At 37.6% G+C, this 25,442-nt stretch overlaps 4 protein-coding genes across 4 annotated transcripts; 1 reads left to right on the top strand and 3 right to left on the bottom strand.

Annotated features, from left to right (window-relative positions):
* Nucleotides 1–1,269: 1,269 nt before the first annotated feature.
* LOC120013224 (ethylene receptor 2-like) lies at nt 1,270–5,298 on the top strand. The gene is made up of 3 exons (XM_038864964.1): nt 1,270–1,734; nt 2,101–3,975; nt 4,450–5,298. The coding sequence occupies exons 2-3, from the start codon at nt 2,233–2,235 to the stop codon at nt 4,555–4,557; spliced, it is 1,851 nt and encodes a 616-aa protein (XP_038720892.1). The 5' UTR covers nt 1,270–1,734; nt 2,101–2,232; the 3' UTR covers nt 4,558–5,298.
* A 3,873-nt stretch (nt 5,299–9,171) lies between these two features.
* LOC120011964 (AT-hook motif nuclear-localized protein 20-like) lies at nt 9,172–10,746 on the bottom strand. Its single transcript, XM_038863167.1, has one exon. The coding sequence runs from the start codon at nt 10,293–10,295 to the stop codon at nt 9,459–9,461; it is 837 nt and encodes a 278-aa protein (XP_038719095.1). The 5' UTR covers nt 10,296–10,746; the 3' UTR covers nt 9,172–9,458.
* A 4,406-nt stretch (nt 10,747–15,152) lies between these two features.
* On the bottom strand, nt 15,153–18,346 carry LOC120012220 (bet1-like SNARE 1-2). The gene is made up of 6 exons (XM_038863544.1): nt 18,201–18,346; nt 17,253–17,403; nt 16,476–16,532; nt 16,333–16,392; nt 16,133–16,218; nt 15,153–15,549 (listed from the first exon to the last, which is right to left on the bottom strand). Exons 1-6 carry the CDS (start codon nt 18,212–18,214, stop codon nt 15,522–15,524), a joined length of 396 nt encoding a protein of 131 aa, XP_038719472.1. The 5' UTR covers nt 18,215–18,346; the 3' UTR covers nt 15,153–15,521.
* A 1,770-nt stretch (nt 18,347–20,116) lies between these two features.
* LOC120012038 (protein PSK SIMULATOR 1-like) lies at nt 20,117–22,674 on the bottom strand. The gene is made up of 2 exons (XM_038863274.1): nt 22,388–22,674; nt 20,117–22,288 (listed from the first exon to the last, which is right to left on the bottom strand). Exon 2 carries the CDS (start codon nt 22,205–22,207, stop codon nt 20,390–20,392), a length of 1,818 nt encoding a protein of 605 aa, XP_038719202.1. The 5' UTR covers nt 22,208–22,288; nt 22,388–22,674; the 3' UTR covers nt 20,117–20,389.
* Between the last annotated feature and the right edge of the window lie 2,768 nt (nt 22,675–25,442).

The raw sequence follows: 25,442 nt of genomic DNA, 5'->3' as shown, positions 1-25,442 counted from the left end.
CATTGTTTCAAAATGAAACTTTTAAAGTACTCAGGCAGAATTTCGCTGATGTGGCATTAAGTTCGGTCAGGCGTTCCATTGACGTGGCATTTAGTTAAAGGTCATTGGTCAAGATATGCTCATGTGGAAAAAAAATAAAAATAAATCCTTACATATTGCCACATAAGTCTCCAAAATCCTCAACATACACCTCCCCATTTGTCAGCTCCATTGCCATTTTGCCTGAATCTCTCTCACCGTAGCTCTAAGAATACCACCATCGCACTCTTCTTCTTCAACCGATTATTTCCCTGTTAATTTGTACAAATCTGGACTATGAGAGAGAGATTATTTCCCTATTAATGTGTACCTTTTGTTGTACTATTTGGGTGTGTATTGTCTGGTCTGCTTCTCTTCATATCTTACACAGATACCATGGCCATCCTGCGGGGGAGGTTGGTTTGGTAAATCATTTTGTGGGAGCCAAATATCCATAGTCCAGTTCTGAGCTTGTTGCATAACTAGCTTCCACCAATGGCTTGGTAAATCGGTTTATGGTTACAGTTTGAGGGGTATGAATGTTAATGGGATTGTGTTGGATAATCAATTTCGTTGAAGTCGTTCGGGAGGTATCTGAAGGCGTCACCGGCTATCGGCATGTCCATGGTGAACTTAGTGTAGCAGAGGGAGAGGTAATAGAGAGGGGGAGAGGTAAGAGAAACTCTAAGTTTTTTTTAAATTTTTTTAATTACATGTCATTTTTATTATTCTTTTTTCAAAACCATGTTAAATTGCCATATAAGCGCATTCAATTTTACAATCATTGACCAGATGCCACTTCAGCATTGACCCTGCCCGTTATTGTAACAAATATGACCGAGTACCTAAAAAGTCTCATTTTGGAACAATGGGTGACGACTTTGTAACAAAAAATGTTTCAGTGCTAAAAATGAACTATGCGTATCTTTCGGTGACTAAAAGTATAATTAACCGAAAAAAATTTCAATTTTTGATGGTTTTTGCTTCGGTTTTTATTGAAGAAATGTGTAAATTATTTTAAAAAAATCGATGAATTGATTCATTTTGTTGAGCCCTAAAATAGGGAATAGAAGCATTGAATAACTTAAAAGAGCTATTAAATTGAAAAGTTCATTGTTTGACTGTTTGAGTCTGACGAAGACGTTTTGACTTCTTATTCAAATGAGCGTCCAAGTTCTCAGCATGTTAAAACTTAAAATCCCCTGCGGGTCCCTCTTCTTTCTTTCTCCCTTTTAATTACAACTCCGCTTACGAAACTGCGCACAAGATTATTCCTCTCTCTCTATCGTCTCTACAGACCTCTCCCCTTCTTGCCGTTTAATCGGAGAAGAGAGTGAGAGAGCCCTTCGAACCGTATGAAATCGGAGTCCGTTTGGTTCACGTAAGCGACAACCTTGATAGTGGCGGTTGTGGTAGCAGTGTCAAATCCACCGATCTACGCGACGCGAAGTGGTCGGGTTTCGGTTTCCTGTAGAGAAAACAGCTTCTTGCTCCGGCGGTGGTGTACCATTGCGCTTTGGTTGGGATTTGGCGCCCGGTGGGTCCCTTATTTTAATTTCTTCTATGGAGATATCCGGTAGTAAATATTTGGACTTTGAGGGGCTGTGCCTGGACTCCTTGCCTCTATAAATGCCCCGACGAAGGGAAGCCTCTATAGCTCTGTTTGTGGATTAATTAACATGATCCGGAGCTGGGCGTGACTTGAATAATATTCCGGTATGGATTTTTTGCTTGATTAGCCTGCATTTCTTCTTCATTCTGTTCTTAATTTTCCTAAAAAGAACGTACATCGGTGGGTTTTCGTCCGCGTAATTAGGGTGTTTCCTTTTTCCGGAATTGCTTTCCAAAAGTTAGTTTTTTTTTCACGGGAAATGTCATTTTCTTAGTTACTGTGTTGTTTTCTCTAATTAATAAAATCGAAAATTTTGGGGAATCTTGAAAGGAAAAACAGAAATTGAAAAAGAAAAGTATTTGATTAAAAAAAAATCTCGATTTGATTAATTTTCGGAACCTAGGAGGTACTATGTTAGATCTCTTGTAAAGTCCTTAAAAGTTTGTTGGGTTTTCAATTTTGTTTCACAGGATATAAAACTTAAAGATTGGGGTTTTGAGGTTCCAATGAATGGAGCCTTGGGTTTCTAAAACCTCTCCTTTTAGTTTCGTATTCAAATGAATTGAAGCAGCTAGAAGCAATAAGTTGTCAATCTGTATGCAATGTTGAGGATATTGGCATCTGGGCTTTTGATTTCGTCTGTCCTTATATCTGGATCTGCGGCCAATAATGGCTTCCCGAGATGTAATTGCGACGATGAAGGGAGCCTATGGAGCATTGAGAGCATTCTGGAATGTCAAAGAGTGAGTGATCTCTTGATTGCTGTGGCCTACTTTTCGATTCCTCTTGAGCTGTTGTACTTTGTGAGCTGCTCGAATGTTCCATTCAAGTGGGTCCTGTTTCAGTTCATTGCCTTCATCGTTCTGTGTGGGTTGACTCATCTGCTAAATGCCTGGACCTATGTCGAACACACTTTTCAGCTGATGCTAGCCCTCACTGTTTTCAAGATCTTGACTGCTCTGGTATCGTGTGCCACTGCCATTACACTTATTACCCTTCTTCCCTTACTTCTCAGAGTCAAGGTCCGGGAATTCATGTTGAAGAAAAAAGCCTGGGATCTTGGGCGTGAGGTTGGGATGATAATGAAACAGAAAGAAGCTGGTTTACATGTTTCTATGCTTACTCAAGAGATCCGGAAGTCTCTTGATAGGCATACGATTTTGTATACAACACTGGTTGAGCTATCTAAGACATTGGGCTTGCAAACTTGTGCTGTTTGGATGCCTAATGAGACCAATTCTCAGATGAATTTAACTCATGAGCTGAATATGAGGAATTTCTATAGTTGTTCTTTAGCAATTACTGATCCGGATGTTGAGAGGATTACAAAGAGCGATGGAGTAAATATCCTTGTGCCTGACTCGGCACTAGCTGTGGCAAGTTGTGGACAAGCTGGTAAGTCAGGACCAGTCGCTGCAATTAGGGTTCCAGTGCTTCATGGTTCCAATTTCAAAGGAGGAACTCCAGAGTTAGTCCATACTTGTTATGGCATATTGGCTTTAGTCCTTCCATGCCAGCAGCAAAGATCTTGGAGCAACCAGGAAGTAGAGATAATTAGAGTGGTTGCTGATCAGGTGGCTGTGGCTCTCTCTCATGCAGCGGTTCTTGAAGAGTCCCAGCTGATGAGGGAAAAACTGGAGGAGCAGAACCGAGCACTGCAGCAGGCTAAGAAAAATGCTATGATGGCAAGCCAAACTAGAAACTCATTTCAGAAGGTTATGAGTGATGGCATGAGGAGGCCAATGCACTTGATTTTGGGTTTGCTTTCAATGATTCAAGATGGGAATTTGAGTACTGATCAACGACTTATTGTTGATGCGATGCTGAAGACAAGTGATGTTTTGTCTGCCTTGATAAACGATGTGATGGAGATTTCCGCAAAAAATAGTGGTAGCTTTCCACTGGAGATGAGATCTTTCAGCTTGCACGCCATGATAAGAGAAGCAGCTTGCCTTGCCAAGTGCTTGTGTGTCTATAGGGGCTTTGGTTTCTCCACTGTGGTTGACAATACTTTACCTGATCATGTCATGGGTGATGAAAGAAGAGTTTTTCAAGTGATCTTGCATATGGTTGGGAATCTGTTGAGCAGCAACAATGGAAGAGGGTCGGTAATACTTAGAGTTATATCAGTGGGTGGAAGTCAGGAATGGAGTGATCAAAGATGGGCTGGCTGGAAACAGAGCTCATCTGATGGGAATGTATATGTTAGATTTGAAATCGGGGTACAGGATAGTGGTCCTCAATCAGACGCCTCAAGTTCAGCAGTGCAGCTTGGTAGAAAGAGAGATGCAAGCGAGGGACTTGATGAGGGCTTGAGCTTCAGTATTTGTAAAAAAATAGTGCAGGTAAGAACTGTAAATTGTGTGTTTGTCTGCCTTTTCTTTTCTTCCTCTTAGATGTTGATGATTGTAGAAGAAACACATCTTTTGAGTGAGCTAATGTGCATTGAGATAATTATTTGCATCCAAATGCTCCTCCATGATTATCGTGAATAAATTATTTTGATGCCGAAGGATACTTTTCTTCTCTTACATCATGGTAGAATATTCAACGAGCAACCTTGAGCTTTAAAGTTATATGTGGTTTAAGAAGCTTTAGTTCAATTGTCGTTTGATTTCTGAATAATGTCTTGTTGGAATGTTTCCTATCCGGCCTGCATGTCTGATTGTTCATTTTTTAACTGTATGTTGGGCACTTCAGTAGCACATAGCTTTCTGTATTGAAAATTATAGCGTGGTTGAAGCTCTAGATGGCTTGGACATTATTTACTCTCGTTCGAATGTTCTCATCCCTCATCTCTTACTTTCTTATAATGGCAGTTGATGCAAGGTAACATCTGGGTAGTCCCAAACCCTCACGGTGATGCCCAAAGTATGGCACTTGTCCTACGGTTTCAACTCCGACCATCCATTGCAATAGCTATCTGAGAATCTTTGGACCACACAAACCCCAACTCCCTTTTTAGAGGCTTGCAGGTTCCTTATAGCTGATGATGATGACATGAACAGGTCTGTAACGCGGAGGCTGCTTGAGAAACTTTGTTGCACTGTTTTTGCTGTTTCATCTGTCGTTTTGAGTGCCGTAGTGCTGTTGGCCCCTCAAATCTGTCTTTCCAAATTATTCTTCTGGATCTTCAGATGCCGAAGTTGGATGGAGATGAAGTTGCGATGAGAATTAGGAAGCTTCAAAGCTGTAGCTGGCCATTGATTGTGACCTTGACTGTTAGTGCTGATGTAGATATGTGGGATAGATGCTTGCAAAGTGGGATTAACGGAGTCATTCGAAGACCGGTCCAGTTGCAAGGAATTGCCAATAAGCTTCGGAGAATCTTGATGCTTGCAAACAAAGTTGTGTGATGTTACAGAACTTGAGCAGCCTGGATCCATTCAAATCCATCCTGGATCTTTGGAGAGGGTAAGCATACAGCAGCACTGTTTAGCCCCTGAAATACCCCATGAACTTACAGCTCATAGATGTTACATACACAACATTCAGAAACAATGGTATACGGTTAGCTTCTCTTTCATGTTGGTCTTGTCTTCTTTATTACATAGACACTTCTGCACAATTATATGACCATAGGTAGTTAAAAGTTTACGACACAGCTAACATTGTTTCTAAATACTCATTATTTCTTAAAGCATTAACAATGCCATGTTCACAAGGCATTCCTCGGATCATATTCGAACCGAAAAGAAATATCTTGTCGCACGCAACTTGTGCATGCTTTATTGCAGATGAGATGCCTGGTAACGTAGAGAGTGATTTTTATACAGAAAAGAAAAGTATTGTGGCAGGGGATCTGTACCCAAATAAAATAGAGCCCCCAGCTTTGTCTTTCCTGGCATTGGATTGGATCGTATGATCAAGTGATCTACACTTACCCTTAGCAACTTGAATTCTATGTTTATAATATTCAGTGGACTTAATTCATATGATTGAATGATTCATGCCAATGCATCGGCGTACCTGAGTCTCTAGAGATCTTGGATGAATTCTAAAAAATTGGCCTCTTAAAAAAATAAATGTCTTATGTTATTTAAATGGGTTTAGGGCTACTATAACAATAATAGGTTTTCAAAGATATGGAATCTTGAGGATTTGGGGCCTTGGGCGGCGGCCATGTCTGCAAGTGAAAATTGATTCATTGTGGATGTATTTTAACTTTTAGGCCCTTCAGTTCTGGTATAGAAATCCTGAAGCCCAAACCAAATCATACAAGTCTAAAAGCCCAATAAAAGAATTAACAGGAAGATGGTAGCTAGGCCTCAATGAATGGATCTAAAGTGATGAGTGATTTATATTTGCGAAGGCCCATTGGTTCTTAGAATTTAGATCCACGAGAACCACGACATGTCTGACAATTGGCTTGTTAATATCCTAACAAAGCAGCATAATTTGACTGACAATTCCTTCCACCTCCAGACTTGCAAAGACAAATGATAAGGAAAAAGAAAATGTTGGGAGGCTCTTCTTAGCTGGAGAGAACCTATGTTGCTCAAGTTAGAGAGAGTGTTTTGAGGGTAAGAATTAAGAGATTGCGAGTGCTAAAATCATATCAGATCCCCTCTTTCTTTCTCCCTTTTGCTCTTTTTTATACTCATCTTGTGTAACTTTGTTCACCAGTGACTCTCTTGATTAATAAGCGTTATGGGTATTGGAGTAACCACTTTGAGTAATGGTAGTCAATATGGGTGATGTAACCACTTCTCACTGAATGAGAGTGAGGGTGATATAATTCTCCCTCACTTCTTTGTAACTGACATGTTAGCATTAAGTAACCTCCCCACTACCACCTTCTTTGTATTTATTCTTGAGTTTTGTGCTTTGACCGCCAACACGTCACCCAGAGAAATATTTGGCCCAAAATATACATACATTCACATTAGGGTATGTATGAGTTGTCATCTAGGTGAGATGCTACCTGAATTAATTGATTAAACAATGGATATACGTAAATTAAACATCCTAATATGTTTGATTAGAATATACATAAAATTAAAGGTACTCCAGACCAAGTTAACTGGGGATGAATATTTTTCAGTTAAGAATTCAAATTCAACTCTCTACATCAAACACTCTACACTCGTCATATACCATGGGGAAAGGAGCGATTCAATAGTATCCAGGTTTATATGGGCCAAATGTCAATGATTTATTTTCATAAAAAAAAACAAAGCTGTCTGCTGTCATCGAGAAGAAGATGGAAATAGTGGCGATATAAAGAAGATATGGAAATCATTTACACGTGATGGGTACAATACAAAGTCACAACTCAAGATGGTCAATTTTTGTACTATGCATGGCCGGCATTTGTACAGAGTACATACCCACTCGATGTCCTCATTTGCTTGCGAGAGGCTCAAGTGTGGACGCCCGTGAGTTATAAAACTATGGTCGTCTCTCCCAAAACTAGATGATGGTAATTTGAGTATTCATTTTCTCAAACTAAATATGTTATGGGTTTGAGTGAGGGAATCGAGCTTATTTTCTTGAAATTAAATTAGAGGAAAAGGTAAGAATGTTCGTAGAGGTATCTCAAAGTAGACAATACCATTAGATGCAAAGAAGGCATCCACATGTAGTGATTAATTTGCAGTAATCTATATATATATATATATATATATATATATATATATATATTATATTCAGTCTTATATCTTATAAAAGTTGTTCCAAATTTAGTGTGCCATGCATGTTGATCTAATCTGTAGTCTAGTCTTCTACTCTTCCCAAATTATAGTTTTTTTTGGCAACCTGTTTTATCTATGGAATATAATTGAGTAATTGAGTAGTCAAATGTATAGATTAATTCATGGATCACATGGTTCTCTAAATTAATGTATAATAAAAAAATTCAGACACCCACTAACAATAGATTAATCTTTGGGCTCCAGTTTATTAATATATGTTATCTTCTAACTTTGATGTTTTCATGTCGCCATGGAAGTTCACTGTATGGAAAACATATATAAATCATATGAATGCAATAATTGAAACACGCCAAAGATTTACTATATATATATTATAACAAAATATATAGTTTTCAATTGTAGAAGCATGCAACTCATGGCATACATAATTATATGGTTTTTGAATGCATGTCAAACATTCATCAAATGTAATTGTTCCAAAAGATATGCATTTAATTAGTACACTATATATTGGAAAACTAAAAGGGTGAAAAGAAACGATTTTTTAATAGAACTTAATTATATGAATAACTATTATTGATTGTCGTCCGGGATGTCCGGCGACAACCGATTTTAGTGTTTGTGGTTTCCTATTTTTCTTGTTTTAGTGTTTATGTTTTCCTGTTTTTCTTTTTCAGTCATGTGTTATTTGTAGTCTATCTTTATGGTGACTCAAGTGTTTACAGGTCTGAATTATAACTCAATTTGTTGGATAAATAAATACAATCAGGTCTATTTGATCTTTTAAAAAAAAAAAAACTATTGGTTTGGATTTAGCAATGCAAAATTAATCTTCGTCTATAGTACTGATATATGGAATTTTGTTGTATTTGCTTGAGATTCCCAAAAATTGTTGCTCATTCCAATCGAGATTGTGTGCTATTCATTTGAGATTTGAATTCCATGATATGTCAATTTAAAATTTCCCTCATTAATACTTGATATTTGAATTGTAAGGGAGTTGCATAGAATTTAAATTGCATGGACGGGCAATACATATATATTATAAAAAAACTTGTATTAAATTACAACTCGAGCCTAATCCCAACATTGGAGTATTGAAAAAACTTATATAAACAAAATATCTAAAATAAGCACCATAATTCCAACAATAATTCCAACAATACTGATCAATGTATATATATATATATATCGAACAAGCTCAAGGAAATTTCTAAAACTATATTTTATTTTCATTTAGTGCGAGTCAGAGCTTGTATGTACACACTTCGTTACAAATTTTGGCTTTAAGATTTACAGAATTATGGATATACTCCACTTTGCTCATCATGGAAAATTAGGTTATTAGAGTTTTTTTTTAAAACCAGAACTTTATTAATGAAAAAGAATTAAACTAGGAAAGACCAAGAACCTCGTAGCAACCCCACATACAACCAAGAAAATCTCTCTATCCAATCCAGAAGAAGCCAACAACAACACGACCCCAGCCTGACCAAACAACAAAAGAAAGAAGCAGATCTTCAACAAAGCAGCGGCTGAATGAAAAATAATTAGCCAAAGAAAAGAAACCAACCACAATGAAACCAGAACCCAAAAACTTAAAACAAAAAAAAAAGATAAACAAAGACAATCAACTCTACTCTCAGAACATAACCACGAAATTAGTAAAATTCTAAGAACCCCACCACCAACAAACACTATCTAAAATTGAGCTATATATACAAGAAGATCAATGTGAGCTCGGCTCCATCATTTCACATACATTTGTAATTACTTCCAGTGATTGATATATGATTTTATAGTATCTTATTTCATAAATAACAAAAATTAATTGATCACTAGAAGAACCATTATTAATAACAACTAGATCAGTGATTGGGAAGAACATTATAAAAAAGGAGGACAGAATTCATATTTTTATTGCAAACACAGAGCTAGAAAAGCAAACCCAAAAAAGAAAAAAACAATATACACTGTCCATATCCAATTCATCCTTCGGAACCCTATCACATCTCGGATCTGATAAAATAGGATGAATTGAGACGATTTTTTAAAAATACGTAATCATCTTGAATATACTACTACTGAACACCATGAGAAAGCCATGGAGATGATATACATATATATCTTCTCTACCTTGTTTGGAATCAATCTTACCTTGCAATACAGCACCACTAGTAAGGCGGCCTCACATGAGGTGCCCAACCAAACGCATCATGCCCTAACTGTCCACCATTAGGCATCAAATTCGGCGGCAGATTAAACATTGGCAGCTGTGACGACGACGGATCAGGCAATCCACTCGATTGTCCACCGCCACCTGCCATCATTGGCGGCGGCGGTGAACCATTACTCCCTCCACTTTTGATCCGATCACCTCCATCTTCATCATCATCCTCGAGAGGCAATCTCTCGTAGGTGGCATTTGTGAATGTCGCCGCAATGATCATTACTGGTCCAGCCGCCACTAATGCCCCTACAACACTACCTCCAACCACTTGCCCTTGCCCGCCGGCTAAGTACACTGTTAGTCCGGTTGCGCCGGGTGGGGAGGGTCCGGGTAGGAATGTTCCTGTTAGCGAGAGAATTTCGAGCCTACCGTGAAGTGCCACGACAGAAGTTGGTGCCGCGGGCTGTCTTAGCGTGACGTTAGCTACCGTTCCACTTCCGCTGAGCACGCAAACGCCTCTCTGACGCCTTCTAGCGAATTGGGCAATGCTCTCAGCCACGTCAGCTCCTCCTGCTATCTCTATGACGTGGCTGCGGAACGCGTTTGGGCTGTCACGGGTCACGAAGATGGGTGGTTTTGGCTTGTTTTTGGATCCGGGAGGACGGCCTCTGGGCCTACGGGAACCGATTTCTACCGCGCCCTCTCTAGGCTCGTCGCTAGTGTCCCGATCTTCGTCGTCGACGGCGCCACTTCTTTTGCTGTTGTGGTGGTGGTTGATTGAGATTTCCAGGTTGTTGTCTTTGTTGTTAAGGTTAGGTGGATTGGCTGCCGGGTGATCCATACCCTGCAGACCCACCTGACCCGTCCACCAGTGATTTGCCAGGTTTGCAAATCTTGATTCCAACACAAGAAATACTAACTCAAATTTAACCTCCTTGTTCCTGCAGATGACGATGATGAACGAACAGAACAGCTGTGATGTCTTTGTTTTCTTCACTGGAAGTTTTGAGATCAGAAAAGTCGTCAAAAGTAATAACTCGGTAAGAAACAAGGCTGCAAATAGCTAAGCCAAGCTAGGTCTCTTACTGTACCACTAGAAGGGAAGAGAGAGAGAAGAGAAAAGGAAAGAATTAGATGCAATATTGCTCATGGAATCAAGTATAAAGGAACAGAGAAAAGTTAGAGAATGCTTCCTCAATTGGTAATTTGATCAAAGAGATCACTAACCACAGATGGAGGAGAGAGAGAGAGAGAGTGAAGATTTTAAACATAAATTAGGACCAACTGTAGGTAGAGCAAGGAAGCAACGGATTGTTCTTGTCGTTGTAGTGCATAGTGTTTTTTTTTTGGTGCTTCACTTTCAACGTCATGTGTGATGTATGTTTTTTGTTTGTATATATGATAAAAAATGTTAGGGAGTCCAGTAAATGAGATCATCGTTATTCCAGTAATCAATTTTGACAATTGATTGATGTAAGTATAAGGGTCTACAAAACTTGATGCACATCAATCAAGGGACATAATTGATTATCGAGATGACTGAGATCCCAATCACTTCTGTATATTGTATGCATGCATAATTATATATCGTATATGTTTACGTATCATGTTTTGACTCAATTTACCATTTCGTTAGGTGATAAATTTTTGTATGCATGTCTGTCTAAGTTTAAATTAATGTCGAATGTTCAAAGATAAGATTGTATGGTATCATTCTGATTAAAAGAATTTATAGTAAGAAAAGGATAGCGCTGCTGTTTTTTTAGAGGAGGATGTGTTGGAAATTAGGGTTTTTGGTGGGGTCGCCAGCAGCTGGGGCAGGTGGCGAGCACGTCGTTTTCTCGTGGCCCAACATTTCAAAGTCAAGAATGGACCGATATGAGTGTAAGTGCATGTACGTAGTCTCGCACCCACACCGCACGGACACCACCATCTTGGAGACTTGTTGGGTTCTCTTCTTTCCCCTACAATTTTTGGACGGCAAAAAATAAAAAAAATAAATAATAAATTAAATTAATGTGTTGGTGTATTGAAGAATTGGGGTATTAAAAAAATAATGTTTAATCGAATAATTGATGGAAGAAGAGATAGTGACGTGTACTCCACGACAAGAATAAGAGCCAGTGAATTGCAGCAAAAAGAAAAGCTAACATGGATTTGCTATTCAGCTTCCCCCACCGCACAAGTTTTCTATTTAATTATTTTTATTCCCTTGATCCACTTTTTTTCTTAATATAATGATATAATATGGAGTCTACATTTGATTAATGGGGAGTTAGTGGATTCTCTTTCAAATTAATGCTGACAAATTCTTTTGCTAATTCAAATCACTATCTTAAAGTGGTTCATTAGTGCCAACACTAGTTGGAAAGGAGAATATATTTGGATTTTCTTGGTCTCATTAACATGGTCATGAGAATAAGCTTCTCTTTTTTTATTTAGAATAACGCTTGAGACCTTCAAAAATTAACATTCAAAAGACCTCCATTTAATATGGAGTGTTGGATGTGAAGTGGGTCCTATATGTGTATTTTTAATCAATGATTATTTTAATGCATCATAGATTTTGAGGACTTTTGGCATCATATTTTGAGCATCTCTAATCCTTTTATTTATTGCTTTATGAGATCAATATTTAAAAAATAAAATAAAAGATAAGTATTAATAATTTTGAATCTAATATTGTATTTTACTCCTACTATGTTGAATAATAAAACCCAATTCATTACAAAAAATATGAAAAATCTAAATGGTTCTAAATCATTAGATACAAAGTGTGTAACATTTTTTTTTTGAAATCTAATAGTTGAATAGATGAATCAAGGTCAAAATCTTACATATTACTCTATTTGTTATTCTTTGGGATTTTTTTAAAAATTATTTTATATTTTAAGGAAAATGAAAGGGTGCTATTATTTTACAAGAGCCTAGTGCCCCCATGGTGATGGGGGATTATTTTATAATTAGGAGACTCAATAATTATAACCAATTGTGGGGTCCATTGATTTGCGACTTTAATTTTTAGTCTTGGAATGCTGCACCCCAAGTTGCTAATTAATAATTATTTTCTATTAAGATTTGTTTAGCCATCACACGTGATATCACGTGAAGATGGTCCTACATGTTGTTTTACACCCCCTTTGTTTTTTTTTTTGTTTTAAATCCTTTCGGTGTTTACTAGAATAATGACTTGCTAGGGTTCCAAATTCGGAAATTTTATAACTATTAGATTGGCAAAGAAGAATTAAGATAATAATATGATGTTTGAAATAACTTTTAAGTATAGTACAAATCTTTTTGACATTTTTAGGATGACAAGACTTGGCTCAATCACATTGTCATAGAAAGATGTTACAATGTTGTGTTGGTAGTTGTGAATCAACACAACATGTTTTGTACACCATGATTATATATCAATCACTTAATGGCCACAAAATTTGTGGGTTCATCTTTATAAGTTGTGAGGTTATAAAGATGTTGGGCCATTGATATGATCTTATGGCAAATCGCAAGTAGTATAATGCACTAGTAGGGTGGACCTAGGATTAGAATTGTTGGGGGTAAATAAGTGGTGGAGGTCCGTGGCAGTGAAAATTATTAGGAATTTGATTAAACGCTTATGTTTCAATATATGTAACTAGATAATTATTGAATCATTCATCTCCCATCCGATTTTACAATTGATACTTCACAATTTTCATAACTGAAAATGTTTTTTCTATAGTTACAGATGCGACAGGTAGAGTTAACGCTAGTGTCATAAGTATGTATATATACAAGCGGATAACCAAATCATTTATTGTTGCAAGCATCTTCTTTGCAAGATCAACAATCCCATTAACACTTGCAAATGTATCATTTTTACGTATATTAATATATATGGGGTTTGTTGCACTTCTAGATTCTACTTGGATCAGATATTTAATTGAGTGACCCACTTCATATAATAGTATTTGACATATATGCTGCTGGGTGAAAAATAATTTAAAGGATAAATCCAAGGAAAATTAAGGGGAATCTAAGAATAATATATCTAGCTATTTAACTTGTACTAAATCTTTAAAAAATTTGTGTGAATTGAATTATCTTAATTCTGGAACATGATACCATCTTAGTGCTCCTAAAATTTTGGAAGTCTTAGAAACTAAAAAAAAAAAAAAAAGGTGTTGAATTTGCACTTTTGTTTAATATAATAGTATAAATTTATTAGAATTTTCTTTTGGATCTTCACCTTGAGTTCAATAATACTCCAAGGTTGGGTGGGAATTGGCAAGAACGTCACGTTATGTAAGTTAGAATATTAATTAATTAATTCATGTGTGTATATAATATCAAACAAGAATATAAATTAAATTCTTTATTTATTTACTGCTTGGGCTTATTCCACTGAAAATTTGTGAGCAGAAGAGAAAGTTGAGATCCTTTTCTTATGAATTATGATGAAAGGTAAAAAGTAGTGATTGGGTCAAAGCAACTCCCCACTTGAAGTAGCAACAAAGGATGGGGGATGGGTCATGGCACATAATAATGCAATGCAAGACCCCAAATAGACAAGAAATAAGAAACCTTAAAGAGGATAATGTAGAGGAAAGTCCAGATCGTGAACTCATAATTAATGCTAAGAACGACAAAAAGAATGGGAAAAAAGAAAGAAGACCATTTCTTCTTCATCTCAAGTTAGGTCAAGTGCCCAGAAAAACGGCTAAAGGAAAGCAAGAAAGATAAAACCCAGCTAGCTTAATTTGGTTTCTTAGTTGAGATTGGCTGCAGCTTGTAGATAAGGGTTGAGACACTTTTGGAGCTGTTGAGTGCAAAGTCGCATTCTTATTAGAATGGAGTTGATATTTGCTTATAAATCACTCGATTATGTGAGATTTTTAGGTTAAAAACTTCCTCGTATTTATGGGTTGGGTTATGTCAGATCAAACAAGTGGACTTGTAGAGATCAAGAGGCCGCATTCAACTGGACTGAGATTTTTGTTCAGATAACATGTTATAAAATCTACCACAAACACTATAAACCAATACTTTTTGCTCTGGGCTTGAGCCTAGAAAAAACCTTGGTTGAAGATTGGAGATTGAACCCTCTCACACAACTCAATATTGTTCTCTTTGAGCTCCGGTTCATTGTCGATACATGGGTTTACCCTCAAGATTTTGTTAGCTCTACGGCACAAACCTTGGTTGTGTTAGAGAGAGTCGATATTTACTTATAAATCATTCGGTTGGGTTATCGTAAATTTTTAATCTTGACACTTGATAGAGGAGAGGGATTAGGAAGTCAAACCTGGTCATTAGTCTTGTGGATTTTGATTAGTTGGCATCTGTTCTTTGGCCTTGGTACCTTAGACCAGAATGTGGGATTCTATTGCTCCTCTAGATTTTCTTTCGATCCGGCAAATATGGGCACTCTAATATGGACCAATAATCAAATGCGGCCAGTCTAATAGATGTAATGATAAGTGGGGAAGTCCTCTTTCTTTTTTTCTCACAAAGCAGGGAAGGAACAAGGAAGCAGTGAAGCACTCCTAGTGACTGCATAACAGAACTATTTGCCACCAAGAAAGCAGGACTCATCTCGCAATCAAGGGAATTGCCAATCATGATGCAACTCCACTTTCCCTGCTTGTTTTCAACTTTTTGATTCTTCCAGTGCCAAGATAAGATAAAAGGTAAATAATTCCTACGCAACAAGGTTCAAGGTTCCTGCTGTACTGCAGTATTCAAGTATATTTTCAAATGATAGGGGAGGATATGTTTATTCTCAATTGCTTCTCAGCTACTGTACAGAAGTACAATACAAGCAAACAGGGGGACCAAAAGATGGTGGAAACATTCTTTAACTGAGCACCACAATTAAGTCACCCATTGAAATTGACAATGCTTAAACACGAAACAAAAGCCTGGGATCCTAATTACATTGGGGATCATCTTACATGAGTATGCAATGGAACCATGAGTTGTTTTGCAGGCTTTTTTTTAACATAATTCGAGAACAAGATTGAATCTCTTTAGTCTCCTTCCGGCAACTAAATGCAGCCTCCAGAATACGTTTTTATAATTCCACTTAAGTGCTCATGAAATATTTAAGGAACCTGCAAACAAAAAGGTTAATCAGCATTGACAGCGCACATTATTTTTTGTAATGGTAAAGAGATAATACAGCACACATTATTATGGAAGGTTTAATTTATCATGCATTAAAAAATTTAATAGTAGTACTCCTCAGTCATGCCTTTCAAATGGCTGCATGGAAAATAATAAAAAAGACAACTGTACAAGCCCAAGAAACTTCACAACATCTATTCACTTAACATTACATCTATATATAGATTTTCATAGCCAGAAATCAGACAACAAAGACATGCTTTCTTTACCAACCATTCAATGCATAATTATAAATCCCAGAAATTCGGAAAACATCTCGACTAGTTGACAAGAAAGACCATACTGAGCTTTTAGTGACAATGTAGATTGGTATAAATATACCGGAACACAATTTAATTGGACTTGTTCCACAGTTATCTACTTATTGAACACCAGAATACCCTCTTGATGATACTCCTCACAAGCCACAAGGAGAAATTTTGAAAACTGATGATGCCAATTGATCGTACTCATAAACATACAGAAACTATATTACAAATTAAAGGCAAAATAAACAGCTCAGTCATTTACCTGATGAGCCAATATATCATCAGGAAAGACAACACAAAATATCCCACAAGTTTGCACATTCTACGGTTTGATTTCTTCTCAAATACCTTCAAAACAAGAGTCTTACCAAGTTCAGCCATTCTATGAGAACTAATAAAAGAAAATCGGGATAAGCATTTAGGGGGGGGGGGAATACTAGACTGAAATCCAGTTTTAAGTACCATCTTGAATCGATCCATTGTTCCGGACATTATACCCCTTGATGAATCCATGTTGCTTCCCTGATTTCACACCAATAATCATTCAGAACAAAGAACAAAAAAAGTTCCAGGAATCATCAATTTAACAAACGCAAGGTGCATACCATTTTTTCAAGTAAACGATTATGGCTCTCCACCTCTTCGTGTATATCACCTGTTAACTGTCACTAATTGAAACACATATCAAGAGTTGCTTAACCAATAGAACACTTATTTATAAAACATTGAACTTCAAGGCAATTCATTTCTCTAATCATCTTCTAAATTCCACAAGTCATATGAACATATATATGCATTTACATTTTTTTGAGCACCAATTTAATTCTCCCTACTGTCAATATTTCTGAGAATACATGCAAGAGTATGCATGCATAGACACATATACGCAGCAATTTCATCAAAAATTGCACAGGAAGGCCATGAACCTATTTTACTTGTGTGTGAGCTTAAGTAGAGGAAGCAAATGTGTAGAATTGGATTCATGTGGACAAAGAAGAAATGCTTCTCTCCAATCCACAGGACCCAACACACCCAGCTGTTACGTACAACCGTAACTAATAGAATATAGGGTAGAAAAACTAAGGACCTTTCGGGTATGATTATTCCAAAATTTGGCAAGGCAGTGATCCAAGGGTCCTAACCGGAAAATGCAACCTCAAATACAAGCCAAATACAATAATAGTATCCGGTAGATGCAAAGCTTACACGTGAGGAGTGAATAGATAGGAATTTTCAAGCCTAGTACCAGAAATGTTGGTGTACTAGAAAATTATTTAAACATTGAAACTCAGAATGCATTTCAATTCATCATAAGATGGATCCAAAAATTAATGACCTGATTAACTAGCTACTAAACAAGTTAATTGTCACATGAAACTTACTCTTTTAAGAAAAAGAACTCTGTCTTGCAAACTATCCACAGCCTTGTCGTTATCATGTTCACTAATATCATGGGAGTATGAGGCAGATGTCCTGAGACCACCTTCCTCGAGATCTTCATCAAAGAGAGAAGCTTTGGAAGCACGATGCTCCCTGCATTAAGAAGTATGGAGCATAATAAATAAAACAAATACAAAGAAAGCTACCTATCAGACCATCATAGCTAGGAAGCAAACTCCCGCAAAATAAATAAATTGTCACAGTAGAGGTCTAATGACTACACTAATTTTGGTAGTAATTTACACAAAAGGAAGTTATAGACATTAGCAGCTAGAAGGCACCAAAAATTGGAACAAAGGCTGTAACCTCTAACAACCACAATTTTTGTCATAGAACAATCATACCGTAGTAACTGTACTTAATAAGAGGCCCGCCAAAATCCAAATTTCCGCCCCCTACCCACTGCCAATCCAAGACAAAATAACAACAAAGGCGCTGATGGAGCGTGGTGAAAGCAATATTCGAAAGTCAAATCCCGACTACTACACAAAAATATCTACATTGTAAATTTCATATCACTTCTATGGAACTTATCTGCATTCCAATCTACTTGTCATGCTCAAGTCATAACGGCGAGGTATCAATAATGAGCGCTTAAATCGAATATAAAACAACATTCAAAGAGCCGAAGGGGAACTGAAAATGCCGGCATGCAGCAAGTACCATCCAAACAAAATGCAAAGCTTCAACCGGTAGACAAATCAAGCAAACACTAAAACTTAAAATTAATAAACCTAGAAGCCAATATAACGCAACGATAAACAGATCTCCATGACCCAACGAAGTGATTACCAAGCAAACAATCTAAGAAGTATACGGATATTCTAAATCGAACACATATGATCAAGAGTGAATAAAAAATAGGAAAATGCGATTGATAATCGACGAACCTTCGGTAGCTCATCGCTTCGGTCTCCGATTGTTCACCGAGACTACGGAGGAAATGAGCTTGACGCGGTTTTTGAATTCCGATTTGGGGCTAAAGAAAATCCAATATTAACAGACTTGGCTAGTGAGACAAGACAATGTGGCCATATCTGATTGGCCTGTGACGTAACAGTCTCACGTTGCTATGAGAAAGCCCATAGCCCTTAACGACTTTAGTTGTAAATAAATGGGTTGGGCCAGTAAAGCACGTTTGCGAATGACACTACTTCTAGTAGGCCCATTGATATCAACAAAGTAATTTGTACCGGGCCGAGGAGGATAACCCATAATTGATCCTCAAGGTGGCTGGCACTGCTGTATTTTCTTTTTCCTCCAATTATAGTTATTTTTCTTTAACAATACCTTATCCTGGGAGTAACTTTACAAAACTCATCTTTATATTGATTTATCCTTACAATTGAAGTGATTTTTGAAATAAAAGTTAGAAGACTATATCCACGTCGGATTGATATAACTCAACCGGGTGATATATAAGTAAAGTCCTAGCATCTCTCATACAAATGACGAGATTTCGGGGCCTAAGAACCAATAACAACAGTTAATGTAAAATAAATATATGCGGACCCGTGGCCCAGAGCGAAGTAAACATCACCATGAGAAGGGAACAAAAAAAACAGAACAATTTTTTCATCAACTGATCATGTATTCGAAGGAGGATTCAGGCTCACAAATATTTCACTTGTCTGCTACCACCATCAAGCAACCGGGTCCTGAGTCTGACACTAAATAAGCAACCTAAATTTGGTAGAAATCAGAATCTGGTTTGGGTCCTGCAAGCAATGTCTGAAGTTACTGAATGTGCACAAGAGAGGCCTCTTGACCTCGTTCCATCAATTTAATGGCATCCAACCACATCGTGAGGTCAAAGGGAGCTCGTTTATTACACCATCAATGCCCTCTTCTACCCCCTGTTTAATGCCACATGATACATTTCGTGTTGGATTGGATTGATATTCACAAGGCTAAAAGGATCCTCTTCTTGCTGTTCTTCTGTAATGGTACAAGGTAATTACTGCCAAGATTGATATTGTGTATGAAGCCAATAAATCACACAAAAAAAAAACATAACCAAAACCACAGAATGGTAACAAAGGGCCCCCCAATAACCCCTCAGTCAAGGTGATTAAGGCATATATACTCGAATTGGGAGGTACCCAAGTCCGAGCCCCCACTCCCGCTTAACTACCAAGAAAAAAAGATTCAACTGTCTTCAATGCAGCAATTTCTTGTTATGCAGCAGAGACTATTGTCAAGTGTATGCATTCTAATAATAACAATAGAGTAAGATAAAAGAAAGATCAAAATATAAGAGTCATCCTCCCAGGATGAATTTTTTTGCAGAAACGGTGAACCCCATTCAAAAAGTACACAAGGAAAAGATCTGACAGCACTATGCGATAGCTTGACGGTATCTCCTGATGTTCATAAACAGACAGTTTCGAAGGAGGAATATTCATGACAAATAAATATGAACTTCAAGAGCACTCAGCCTGATATAATATTACTTCCGAAAACAAATGCATGGGGCGGTTGTCTTTTCAGAAATACCATCCTTTTGAATTTGCAGGGAAATCTCAAATCAATTAATTCTTGAGACTCCACACATAATCCTGTTCTGTAGATTTTCAATTTCTTCCCCACTCTGGCATGATTTGATGCATAACAAGCAAGTCAATGTATACGCATGAGCATATAAACCATGAACATTCTACTTATAACACCAGTTTGAAGCAGTACATGCATAATCCACCATCGACAGCCATTAGAAAGTAAATGAACTTATTTATCATCAGTTTCAGCCACTAAAAGAACAAAACATCACACTAGTCATGGCAATGAAATAGTAACTCAGAAAAAATGCTTCGAAGTTAAAACTTCTATAAATTGTATAGAAAGGCATGTATACATTCTACAGATATGCTGCTTCTTCATTAATAAACATCACTATGTACCTCAAAAAATTCTCCATACCTGACAGTGAAGTAAATTAATCAAATCCAGCATCCAACAACAAAGCAATTCAGCAAAGCTTATTCACATTTTGCCGAATCATAAATGTCTTCTCATGTATATCAAGAGACAGGTAACTGTTTCTACAGCCTGCTTCAGCCATCCAAATTTGATAATATAACTAATTGAGATAAGAAGCCCTGTCTTGAGACTGCCATTCCATACAATCATCAAAATCAATACTACTTGTACAGTCTAACAGTGCATTTTGCTGCTGTTCATAGCGACATATATAATTCAAACCAACAAGAAGTTCACAAATAGCTGCTTCTGTCTTCCCCCTATCAGCAAAATACAAAGTCTGAAGCAGAAGAACATTTGTCCTCTTAACAATTTGTTGCTGCTCAAAATTACGCTCACTTTGCCACCTGATCATGTTATGTGCTAATGGGGCAAGCCACCACAATCTCTTATCCAACGTCTCTTTCCAATCAAGAGCAAGCGGAGCATCATATATCACGAAATTCTTGAAATAGGCCTTGAGATTAGTCCTCAGAGTCTTTCTTAAGCTAGTCGGTAACATCTGATACAAATCATCTCTAGCATCCTCACCTACTAAGTGAGGGTAGCGTAGTAGCTTCTCTATGACAATTATAACATTTGCGTAATGCAAGGCTAGGGCAGAGCCCCCCACGGTAGAAGGCGGAGCATAAACTGTCAACCTACTATTTGGACCAAAGCATGTGCTACTTAGCACATTGTTCTTTGCTTGCTTTGGATATGCATTGAAAGAAACCCCAAGTTTGGTTGGACTAAAACAATCAGCATGATTAGGATGCTCACTTCTGAAACCACCATTAGTAACACCACTGCAACGCGAAATTTGGCTATTTCGGTCCTTACCCTCACGATCAACATTGTCAGCATCATCAAACCTTGAAACCGAACTACTCAAACTAAGGCAATCCATAATTAGCCTCCCCGGACTAGTCCCACATGGAAAATTATAATCTTCATGTTGAAAAAATGCAGTTTCTCCTCTTTGTAAACCAACGTGAGACTTTAAAATTTTCCCCTTTCTCACCACCGCCGGTCTCTCAATTGAACCCAATTGACAACCACTATTGCTTCTGCTAAGAATTCGTCTCAGTGGCCCGGAAACCACTTGCACCTGTGTGCACTCACCAATTTCACCCGATACAGGTCCATAATCATTCTTCATTGGAGAGGAACCCCCTTCGAGATGGCGAGTCCTCAAAGCAGAATCCCCAAATACCGCACAAATCTTGGCAAAAATAGTACATACCGTCCTCGCCAACAACTCCACAACCTTATCGTAAGTCTGAGACCAAATAGAAATCTCCTTGAGATGCCTCACTTCCTGCTTCTGCCAAATCAATTTCTGCTCAAACGCCTTGCGACTCTCTTCATGCTGATTCTGTTGGAATTTCTTCACTGCCTGCTCCAGCTCGTTCAACACCTCCAACTCACTGTACAAATTCACGGTGGCGCTCACATACCTCTCCATCTTCCTCACCATACCCTCCATATCCTTCACCAAAAACCCCAATTCCTTCACATCAATTACTCCACTCATTATGTCCCCATAAACATGCTCGAACCCTTGCAAAGCAGGTTCAGTGCACTTCTTCCCCAATCTAGAAACAACACCAGCAACCCTGTTCAGGTCGTCGAGCTTCTCCGCCAAAGCAAGCTCGAGAAGGAAGTTTTCATCCGAAGAAACCAAGTTCTTAACTCCCTGGGAGTTAAAGATTTCGGATTTGAGCTTCGAGATCTCGGAATCGGACAGGGATTTGAATAGCAGCACCGTCTTAGACATAACGTTGGCAACCTCAAATGAGAGAATACCAACAATCTCCTTCTCTTTGGCTTCTGGTTTTCTCCGGTTCCTTGTCTTGTAAGGTTCAAGAAGGAGCGCGTGTTTGAGGTTGGAACTCACCTGGTTACCCATTTTCAGCAACCAAGGTTCTGCAACCATTGCTGCTTGCTTTCGCGTCTATTAAATGTTCGTGGAAACGACCCAGAGCTCAATTAGAGTATCATATTCAAATCTTCACATCTAAAACGAGAGGGAAACAGGACGGAAGCAGTAGCTAATGGTCAACTTACCCAGTTAAGAAAAGGTACTGACACAAGAGTAAAAGAAAGAAAAAGGTACCACAGGGAGTGGTGGTCTCAGAGTGCGCGAACATCATCAAGCCGTCACTGCAGTGCTGGAGGGAGACGAAGCACGAGCAGCAGAGGCTTGCGTGGATCTGTTGAGAGAAGGAGAGGAAGCGCGAGTGGAGGGAAAATGAAGAGACTGGAGAATGAGAATCTCCGGTTTGAGTGAGGGACTTTTGTAGGAGCTGGGATTAGTGGAGCTGGTTTCCTTTTGTCCATTTTGAAGAACTGTATTTCAAAAGTAGACGAGGGTTTCTGGCTATTGCCATTTGTTTCTTACTATTTTACCGAACTCTCCCTGTCTGGAGAAAATATTAAATATGTTACTTTTAATTTTTTTTAAAGAATGAATTTCATTACTCAAAAACGAGATTACAAATAAAAGTAAGTAGAGTATGAAAGGATGGAGAATCAACTCTAACATAAGTGAGAGTCTAAGACTGATTCGACCGAGTGTCCCAAATCAGAGACAGGGCATCTGCCACTCTATTATACACCAACGAGGTTGATTTGACCGAAATGTCCAAGGTCAACATGAAAAAATTGAACCACCAAAAGTTTCGAAAGCAATGCAGCTAACAAAAAACTTGATTTGAAATTAATCCTCTCATGTACATTTACATGGAGTGTACAAAATATACTCTACTTATAATTAGTTCATCCATCTAGAAGAAAGTGTGACAAAATTGTTTGTGGGGATCTAGCTCAAGTTTTTGAGGTCCAAAATTTCTGCCCTGAAAAGCATTCACACAAATCAATTTGTTCAAAGTGAGTGCTCAAGTCAAAGGATCACATGTATATTTTCACTCATTGAAGCAATCAAGAATCAATCTCATAATGGATCATCAAAGTCAACATGTTAGTAAACTAACAATGCCTTTATCATGTTTGATACAAGATTTCCATCCATTTCTTTAAATTTAGAGGAATGTTGGTTGTAAGATTAGAGGAATCAATGTTTGTGGGATAACCTTAGATTTTCCAAAGTTTGGGGGATTTTGGTGCATACCTGCTCCTCTTATAAGTAATTAAGTTACAACTTCTCCATCTACATACCAGCTCTTGACAGTAACCTAACACACTAAACCCATTTATATGTCCAATACATATACACATATATATATATATATATATATATGCCAGCTATGCATTATTTTTTCTGAAGGTGTGTACCAACAGGAAAAAGAGCTCGTATAATTAATGTGCATCATTGGTGTCCTCAGTGGCGGATCTATGTGTATTGAATTATGTGGCGGATTTATGTGTATTGAATGGGCTCAAGCCCCCAAATTTTTTTATAAAAAAATAAATTATATAAATAATTATATTTTAATGTAAGAGTCGAATATTCAAGCGGAAACCCCGCTTCAACGTTAAAAATAAATCCATTTCATATAGATTTAGTCATAAAATCCTAATTCCTAATCCCATTCAACATAAGATATTTATTTATTTTCAGTCATTTTTCAATAAATAATCTTAAAAACAAATTTGAGGCGTTGCTCCCGAACTCCATCAATCATTCGTCTCGTTATTCTGCCACTAAACAAACCCCCATCTATTTATTTTCTAGGAGTTTTATGAAAAAGTAAGCAGTAGTGAGATTGATATGTGTTGCTTGTTGGGTCACAACTTTAACAAAAGTGGGCCAATTAGATGATTAGAGGTCCACATGGAAGCGTGCCATACCAAAAAGTCCAGCGGGACACTTGACATAGTGACAAAAAGAAGACACTTCAGGAGTCATTACCACAAACCTGCGCTCAAAATTTAGATAATTTCTTCTTTTTTTTTCCCTCTTTCCAGAGAAGACAATCATGCGAGGATGTCAGGCTTGTATTATTCACACGACATGTTTTTCTAACGTATATTCCAAAGTCACTTCAAGTACGTACATATATACTATCAGAAATCTCAACTGCCAATCATATTATCCGCTTTAAAATTTTGATTCCTATGGATACATCGGATTACCTTCACGAATTTATTTCTCTCAAGCCCAGTAACTAGGCCAAGGCCCAAGTCACTAAACCTAAGCAAACATCTATTTAAATGTGGATTTAGTTATATATATCACTTGGTAGACTTGTGTCCAATTGATGTGAGATTCTATCTCTTAACCTATACACCATATATGTCCACGATTTTCCTCAACTTCCTAACGTACTGGAGTTAGGGTTGTAATCGAGTATAGTCTAGTCAAATGATGGCTTTTTCGAGTTCGGCTCGAACTCTAAAGTGAGAGTTTAATAGTGGTGGCATAGCTAGTTACGTGGAGCAAAGCATAAATAGAGGAGAGATTGATGTTTACAATTCATTATTGCATAATGTATGTAAGTTTGTGCTCATAGAGTAGATGGCCTTTCATGGATGAAAGATAGGTCAGACTTGCGTCTCGTTCATTGTCGGCCTCACCAAATCACGTCTTTTTCTGACATAAATATAGCAATTAGAGTTGGAAAGGTCACTTTCGCCAAGTGCAGATCAGTAGATGGTTGGTGCTGATTTTTTGGACTTTCGTGTTATAATATATATAAATGATGTGAAATATCTCAATTCAATAGGTTAATTTATTGAGTTGAATGACAATATAACTAATTTTGACATGATATCATAGTCGGAGATATTGAGTTCAAACCTTAAGTGAGGGCCTTATGTGACTAGCTCCAGTCTCTAGTATTGGGTCTCGTTTATTATGTATTGGGTCACGTTTATTATGGACATGTTGGGCCGTCAGATTATCCACGTGAGGGAAAGGGGTATAAAAGTGTTACAATATATAAATTATGTGAAATGCCTTAACCCAGCATTTCCATTATCAATATGCTACAAAAATACAATGACCAATTTTGTCAATGACTTCTCTAGCAATCAAATCAATCTTTTTTTCTACTATTTGGTGTTGTGGGGAGGGTCTTTTTCGTGAAACGATAACTAGAGCGATCGAGATTTTAATTTTCATAATGTTTTGAGCTAATCTTGACAACTCGGACATCAAATTGGGCCGAAACATATGGGCTTAGTTGCTTACTCTATTTTTGCATTGGCCA

The sequence above is a fragment of the Tripterygium wilfordii genome, chromosome 13 (assembly GCF_013401445.1).
Source record: "Tripterygium wilfordii isolate XIE 37 chromosome 13, ASM1340144v1, whole genome shotgun sequence".
Classification (NCBI taxonomy): Eukaryota; Viridiplantae; Streptophyta; class Magnoliopsida; order Celastrales; family Celastraceae; genus Tripterygium; species Tripterygium wilfordii.
This window is presented reverse-complemented; position numbering and strand designations above follow the sequence as displayed.

Bases quoted from the DNA above. Each gene is read 5' to 3' on its own strand.
- LOC120013224 (XM_038864964.1), top strand. From the start codon at position 2,233: ATGTTGAGGATATTGGCATCTGGGCTTTTGATTTCGTCTGTCCTTATA. The intron at 3,976-4,449 runs GTAAGAACTGTA...TTATAATGGCAG, and splicing joins TTTGTAAAAAAATAGTGCAG to TTGATGCAAGGTAACATCTG.
- LOC120011964 (XM_038863167.1), bottom strand. From the start codon at position 10,295: ATGGATCACCCGGCAGCCAATCCACCTAACCTTAACAACAAAGACAAC.
- LOC120012220 (XM_038863544.1), bottom strand. The intron at 16,393-16,475 runs GTATGCACCTTG...GTGTGAAATCAG, and splicing joins ATCGTTTACTTGAAAAAATG to GGAAGCAACATGGATTCATC. The intron at 16,219-16,332 runs GTACTTAAAACT...CTTGTTTTGAAG, and splicing joins CAATGGATCGATTCAAGATG to GTATTTGAGAAGAAATCAAA.
- LOC120012038 (XM_038863274.1), bottom strand. From the start codon at position 22,207: ATGGTTGCAGAACCTTGGTTGCTGAAAATGGGTAACCAGGTGAGTTCC.